Consider the following 7,465-nt stretch of genomic DNA (forward strand, 5'->3'; position numbering starts at 1 on the left):
TGGTGAAAATAACCCTTATTAATTATATTTTGTTATTACACTCAATGAAACACTAATTACTTAATTTAAAATATTTTAACTGGGTATCTTCATATATACAATTATGTATGAAAATGTATAATCAAAATAAGCCCCACCCAGCCATTAGATAAATCAGTGTCTTTCAAGAAAGTAACTTCAGAGAGAGCATAATCGTGATTTATTTTTGTGTGCATGGTTGTCAACAAGCATCAACTTTTGTGATAAGAGAGAGAAATGGAAAAGAACATCAGTAAATTGTCCCAACTTCCTCCACCATGAGTTAGAAGGGAAACGACTTCTTCGGTATATATGGTAAAAGAAGACATACCACAACAGCGCAAATTCCAGGATATAGACCATAGCAAATAACTGCCCGGATGAGATTCACATCACAGCTCCACAAGTTGCAGTTGGCTGTATTGCTATCAACTAATCCAATATCCTTGAGCAGGCATCTGAACTCTCTCCTAAGAGCATCAATAGCTTTCATTGATTGTGCTGAAAGAAAATTTTTCCAGCAATATTCACATCCTCCAATGTCTAATTCTGCATCTTTCCAACCCTCGTAAGCCTTTATAAGTGCAAGGTGGTCACTATATGCTCCAGCAAACTGAGATTTTGCTGCCTCTGCAAGCTACAGTGAAGAATGTAAAATATGTTCATGCCAAGAGAGAATATCAGTAAAGAAGAATTCTTGGTAAAGTTTCAATTGGCCTCTAATAAAAATGGATAAAAAGGACTAGCATTTACACATCAGTCAGTCCAAACACAGGAATAAACTTACATCTTTTTTGTCCAGTGGTGTTAGGAAAGGATCTCTCACACTAAGGCCAGCAGCCACAGTTAATATTGGATCCAGGCAATTGAAGATAGCCCCTAATATAAGCATCTTGCCAAGTTTGGGTTCCATAGGAAGCATTGTCAGATAGGACCCTGTCAATTCAAAGAGCAAGTGTAAGTGATTGTCATATTGAGAGAGAGAGAGAGAGAAGGAGGCTAGAAAGGGATTTTCCTGATGGAAAAACCTACCTAGAGTAGTCAAATTCTCATTCTCATCCAAAGCCCCAATTATTTTCAAATACTCAATAGCATTTTGTACCTGTGAATAAAATTAATTAACCAAGATGCTGAGATATAAATTTGTATTCAAATAATCAACACAATTAAATAAATTTGTCTATTTTAAAGTTGTGCATGAAATGATGGTGTTCTAAACCATACAAGTATCGAATTTATCATTACCGCAAGGATCTCCGGAGACTGCAAAGCCCTAGACAAGAACTCAGGTATGCTTCCAAGTCTTAGACTTTTTATTTGCAGACACAGAGATTGCAAGGGTGTCCTCAAAATTTCTGGCAATTGATACTCAGCAAATGCATCATATACACATCTAGGATAGATATGGTAACACACTCCAGGTTGAACACGACCAGCTCTTCCTCGTCTCTAGAAAAATAAGAATCAGTTAATAATAATAAAAACAACAACAAAAACAAAACAAACCATCCAAATATATAATGATGCCAGAAGCTAAAAAAAGGGTCTAAATATTCAAATGATTGGTGACAGGTACAAAATTAACTGAAAGTCTAGCCTCACCTGTTGGGCAGAAACCTTAGAGATCCATGTTGGAAGCAAACAGGGCGTGTTATTCAGTGCATCATATGATGTTTCTTTTGCTTTTCCGCAGTCAAGCACAAAAACAACGTCATTTATTGTGATACTCGTTTCAGCGATATTTGTTGCAAGCACTATTTTTCTTACTCCATCTTTGGGTTCTTCAAATATTAACCTCTGCATATCCAATGCAGAAAAAATATAATCCATCTAAATATTGTGAAATGCAATGCATATATTTAATTTATTCAACAACAGATTATGCATGTAATACATTGTGAATAGTAATTTCATACAAGGTATCAATAAGGGATTGTTGTGATGCAAACATCATTGACCTTTTTATTTCAAACTAAAAATTCCTTTATTATTACAGTATATCTATAGCAGATCTGATGATCCAGAGTAATTACAACATCAACTTAAACGAAAATCCATCAACAGACAAAAGCATTACCTGTTCTGAACTGCCCATTGAGCCATGACAGGTAAGCAACAAAACTCGATTTGGATCTCCTAAGACAGGATGAGCCAAAAACTTCTCTTTCAAAGTGCTTATATCATCCCATCCAGTCATAAAAACTAAAACAGCACCAGGCCTTTCATTCTCACATATCATGCATAGGATATATTCTATGAGACTAAATCCAATACAATCAGGATTCCAACACGACAAAGACTCCTGTGTCTGTGGGCTGTAATCTTTGAAATCAGCAGCTCTAATAGCATCCTGGTCATGTTTTTCAAAATGAACCGAAACTAAGAAAGTACTATACAATCAACAATCAACTGAAGTTCAAATTTCAAGATTACCTCGACAACATAAGCAATTTGGCTTTTCCTCTTTCTTGGGACCTGTTTGTTCATTTTCCACATCCTTTCTTGACCATAATCATCAATTTGATTAGAAGTTGTCAATCTGTAGCCCGTCATTTCAAGAATGTCCTCCAAAAAATGAGTTCTAACGGGATATGTGAAGCCCTATTAGTAAGCACATCCACCAAACCAATAAGAAATAGGAAAACTTCTAAACTTTGGCACCAAAATATTATCCTATTCCTTTCATTCAGCAAACTAGGAATATAATTTAGAATGAACATGCATTTTAATTATTGAAAAATAGAGTGGTAGCAGTTTAGTCCTCGAAAATCCAAATATAATATCATAACAGCCATAAAATGATTTTGACATCAAATAGAACCCCAAAGTATGTCACATCCATATTTTAGGGACTAAAGTAATGTCACGCTTTAATTTCTGCAGACCTATTTGATGTCAAACAACTAATAAGGACTATTGTGATACATTAATTTTCAGGGACACATTTGATGTCAAAAATTTAGTGACTAAAATTCATGACACAAAATTTCAAGGATCAAAATGAATGTTTACTCTACAGTTAATAATGTTTAAACCCAAATAAATAGAATAGAAACTTCTTAATGCTAAAACTCTTAAGCAATTGTATTCCAATAATGAAGATATCATGCTTAGTTTGCTCCCATACACTCCATACTTCCAAACAGTCTCATTCTTATATTTCCTACATAGACCATCAAGACCCATTAACCCTATAGAAAACCCAAAGGCACAACTATCCCCCATGACAGCCCAAATTGGGAATATATTCAGTTCTTGTGACAAACCGGAATATTCATAACTGGTGCCCCATTAAAGTAAGAAGAGAAGAGCTCTGAATCTAGGGTAGCACTCATCAAAATCAGTTTCATTTCAGGTCGGTGAGGAAGGAGATCTTTAAGGACGATAAGCAGAAAATCTGTCATGAAAAACAAGAATATGAATATGCAAATATCTTTTGAAACCTAAACAGTAAAGTCAAGTTCAAATTCTACCTTCATTCATCCCACGCTCATGAATTTCATCCACGATAACATGAGTTACACCTGTTAAGTTTCTATCAGCTAGCAATCTTCTTAATAAGATGCCCGTGGTGCAAAAGAGAAGATGGGTATCTCTCCCCTTCATACCCTCCAATCGAACTTTATATCCAACCTTTCACAAAGAGAGAAAAAGAGAAAGAAAAAGAACAAGAACAAGCAACAGACATGAGAAAAAACTAAAATTCCCAAGGAAACAGAGACGAGTCATAGGCAGGAAGATAATAATGGTTTTTGGACAAGGAACTCACAGATTCACCCAATTTCTCCCCTCTCTCGTAGGCAACCCTTTCAGAAACAGACATAGCTGATATGCGTCTTGGTTGTGTGCATATGATATTACAAGCAGCTCCTCGAACTGATTCTATCTCAGATTCTAAAATAAACTGTGGAATTTGAGTTGTCTTGCCACAACCTGTTTCGCCTGAGATGACAACTACCTGCACAATATGACATTTAATAATTAAAAATTTTAATATCCAAGAGCATATGCCATGGTGCATGTTTTTTGCTGATGATACCGTCCTTATGGGAGAGTTAAGGGAAGACCTAAATAAGAAGTTGGATTTATGGAGGAAGCTCTAAAAGTATATGGTCTGCGCATAAGCCGTAGCAAGACGGAATATATGGAATGTAAGTTCGGCCGTCGAAGGAAAAACCCTAATACAAAGGTGAAGATTGGAGAAAACATCCTATAAAAAGTTAAAAGTTTTAAATATTTTGGGTACATCATACAGGATAATGGAAAGATTGAACAGGATGTAAATCATAAGATCCAAACAGGTTAGTCAAAATGACGGAGTGCGTCTGGTTTTATATGTGACAAAAAAATGTCTTTAAAACTTAAATGTAAATTCTATCGCACTGCTATCAGACCGACTATGTTTTATGGTACAGAGTGTTAGGCGGCCAAAAGAGAGCACGAACATAAGTTAAGTGTAGCAAAGATGAAGATGTTGAGATGGATGAGTGGTCATACGCGATTGGATAGATTAAAGAACGAAGATATAAGAGAGAGAGTTGGAGTAGCACCTATTGTAGAAAAGATGGTAGAATCGCGTCTCAGGTGGTTTGGATATGTGAGAAGAAGACCAACAGAACACTCAATCAGGAGGGTAGATGAGATAGAAAATGGACAAAGGTGAAAGGCAGAGGAAGACCATCCATGAGGTGGTCAAACGAGATCTACATATAAACGGCCTCTCTATAGACATGATACATAATAGAGCTCAATGGCGTCGTTTGATCCATGTAGCTAACCCTACCTAGTGGGACAAGACTTCGTTGTTGTTGTTGTTATTGTTGTTTGTAATAATAATAATAATAAAAGAAAAAAAAAGATTGAAATTAAGACTATGAATTACTGTTAAGTCACATTACCAAAATGTACTAAGAAATTGACTAATATTTTTCATTTAAAAAATGACACGATAATTTTACCGAAATAGTTTGTGAGGATACACAATAAAGCCTCGACAAAAGGAATAGCATACAGCTTGTAATTAGTCAGTGACTAAAAATAACAAAATATCATTACTCAACAAACCTGATTTCTTGATAAGAGAGACAATATTGCTTTTTTCTCTTTATAAGCAGGGAGACTCCTGCGAAATTCTAGCATTCTTCTTCCTTCTGGAGATTCCTGAAATGGTAAGGGATGATGTAAAGGACCCCCAAGCCATTTTGTTTCATTCCACTGGTTTCAAAACCTCATTACATATCCTTGAAAAACATCAAATAGAGTATTACACCCCATCGATATGCAGCATAAATCCAAAAACCTATATCTATAAGCACTTGTAGAGTACAAATGCTAACCAAATTGACAGCCACAAAGCAATTAAAAATACCAAAAAAAAAAAATTTAATGTAAAACCACATAACTTAGGCACGAGTAACAATAATTATTTTATAAACTAGTTAATTGATGGAACCATCATCCTAACTTCCTAAGCCTTAACTGTGACTTGTCATCTTTATGAAAACTGAATAAATGGTTTCACAAATCACAACTGCACAATCCCTTTCAAGCCCTAGCAGTGGAAACTCAATAGGTACCATTCCATAAGCAGATTAGATGGAAGTAGTAATAAATTCAAAAATGCACTCAAGCCCAACCACAGAACAGTAATACATATGCCATTATTCTATATTTTAGGGGATGTAACCTGCCATGCTTGCTGCTGATCATGCATTTGCAAGCTCCTCCGCCTAAGTATTTTCTCCCCAACAGCCTTACTAGATGCAAGTGGCTCAGGGTGCTCAAAAAGCCCTTCATCTGTACCAATACTACTGTTACTGCTTGATCTTGTAAATGATACATCTGAAAAGCTTTCCTTCATCTTGGACTTTCGGGTAAGGTGTTCCTCAAAGTATGCATCAACTCGCCTTAACAAGGTTATAGGCATGCTCACCTGTCAAGTCTTGAAAGCTTTACTAAGGCTGATTTCATATATGAATTTTCCACGAGAGTTTCATCAAGATATATGCTCTAAGTTCCTTAGGCTTCAATCCAGTAAAGAAAATAAAAGAAATACAACATTGGAAAGAAGAAAAGCAAGAACATTTGGGATAACTTCAGTTTCTGTTTAATGTCTGCAATCAGAGCAAGGGGAAAAGTGGAGAAACCAACTATATCAGTGTAATATACCTCCCTCTGCGGCCGCCTATCGTCCAAGTCATATCTATAGTTTGGAAGTGGAACCTTACTGAAGACAACAACCTTTGCATACATGTGGCTGCCATAAATACAAGTAATTGAGATTTCCAACAACAAAGACCAAGACATATTGATATAACACATGCATTAATAGTCAGGTCTGAAAATAAATTTAAACAAAAAAGCTATAAAATAAAAATGCAGAATACCTATACAGCCCCATTCTGCTTGCCAAAAGCGCAATTTGATCAAAATCACGCCTATCCTTTTTCTCCCTGGACAACAACTCTTGCTTACTCTTGTCGTTTAAGAGCAATGTTAGCTTCCTCATCCACTCATCAACGTTATCATTTGGTGAAGCACTCTGGCAAGCAAATTTTGAAGCAGCAACCGCAAAATGAGATATTATTCATCAAACTCAAATTCCATTATAGCAAGAAATCCTCCACATTTGATTAACCAATAATTCAAGATATTCCATACAGAGAACCTTTACGCTAACAAAAACAAACAAACGAAAAACTGCTATATAAATAAGCTCACCCGAAATGAGGGAGCCTCGAATTCACGATCGGAGCCTTCCTCGGAAACCACGTCGTCGTAAGCTGAAACAAAGCGCGAATTCCCCTTGACAGGAATTTGCTCCGGCAACGTCGTTTGCGAGCGATGCACAGTGGTAGGAGCAGCTGAAGCAACGGGTCTAGGGTTTAGAGCTGCGCCATGGTGATCCCGGAGCTTGGCTACAGAGGGAGCGGAGGAGTTGTAATTGGCGGAAGTGATGACGGAGCGGAGGCGGTGGTGCGGGGGAACGTAAATGGCGCCATAAGAGGACAGCGTAGGGCGGTCCTTCATGGCGTGAATCGAAGGTTTTAGGGCTTTGGCGGTCAACAAAGAAGGGTGTGAAGAAGAGAGAATAATGAAGGGCATACAAACTGAGTTAGGTCACTATATACGGCGTCGTTTTGCAAGTTTCGCGGTTCTTTTTTCAGCACTACTTTCAATGGCTCTTTCTTGTTGCTGCTGTTGCTTCTTCTTCTTCTTCAGCTTCAGCTGTTTTTGGATTGGGTTTGCAGTTTGCGGGAACCAACGAACAAGTGAGTCACAGTGACAACGAGACGAGATGAAGCGATGCCTCTCTCCACCGCAACGCGCCACGTCACACTCCCATACCCGCCGAATCAATTCCACACCATATTCGTTCATACATTTTCACTTTCACTTTGAATTTTTAATCATTTCAACTGTTATAATTTCATATTCCATTTATAAA

The 7,465-nt window shown here is 37.1% G+C and overlaps 1 protein-coding gene across 4 annotated transcripts in view; it reads right to left on the reverse strand.

The window, feature by feature from the left end:
- The window catches only part of LOC107617886 (DExH-box ATP-dependent RNA helicase DExH5, mitochondrial), a 9,638-nt gene extending 2,225 nt beyond the window's left edge, over window positions 1-7,413 (reverse strand). For 2 of the 4 annotated variants that reach the window (XM_021111104.1, XM_016319763.2), the window contains exons 1-15: window positions 6,739-7,413; window positions 6,405-6,559; window positions 6,187-6,274; window positions 5,705-5,950; window positions 5,083-5,178; window positions 3,788-3,976; window positions 3,492-3,651; window positions 3,285-3,415; window positions 2,452-2,619; window positions 2,096-2,368; window positions 1,621-1,815; window positions 1,264-1,467; window positions 1,051-1,120; window positions 806-954; window positions 350-655 (exon numbers count right to left, since the gene is read on the reverse strand). In XM_021111104.1, coding sequence (XP_020966763.1) covers window positions 350-655; window positions 806-954; window positions 1,051-1,120; window positions 1,264-1,467; window positions 1,621-1,815; window positions 2,096-2,368; window positions 2,452-2,619; window positions 3,285-3,415; window positions 3,492-3,651; window positions 3,788-3,976; window positions 5,083-5,178; window positions 5,705-5,950; window positions 6,187-6,274; window positions 6,405-6,559; window positions 6,739-7,122 — 2,814 coding nt within the window. In that variant the 5' untranslated portion in view covers window positions 7,123-7,413. Of the gene's footprint in view, window positions 1-349; window positions 656-805; window positions 955-1,050; window positions 1,121-1,263; window positions 1,468-1,620; window positions 1,816-2,095; window positions 2,369-2,451; window positions 2,620-3,284; window positions 3,416-3,491; window positions 3,652-3,787; window positions 3,977-5,082; window positions 5,179-5,704; window positions 5,951-6,186; window positions 6,275-6,404; window positions 6,560-6,738 lie in introns of those variants that run through there. The other 2 variants (XM_021111105.1, XM_021111106.1) reach the window with 2 other exon arrangements.

This window comes from Arachis ipaensis, chromosome B09, assembly GCF_000816755.2.
Source record: "Arachis ipaensis cultivar K30076 chromosome B09, Araip1.1, whole genome shotgun sequence".
Classification (NCBI taxonomy): Eukaryota; Viridiplantae; Streptophyta; class Magnoliopsida; order Fabales; family Fabaceae; genus Arachis; species Arachis ipaensis.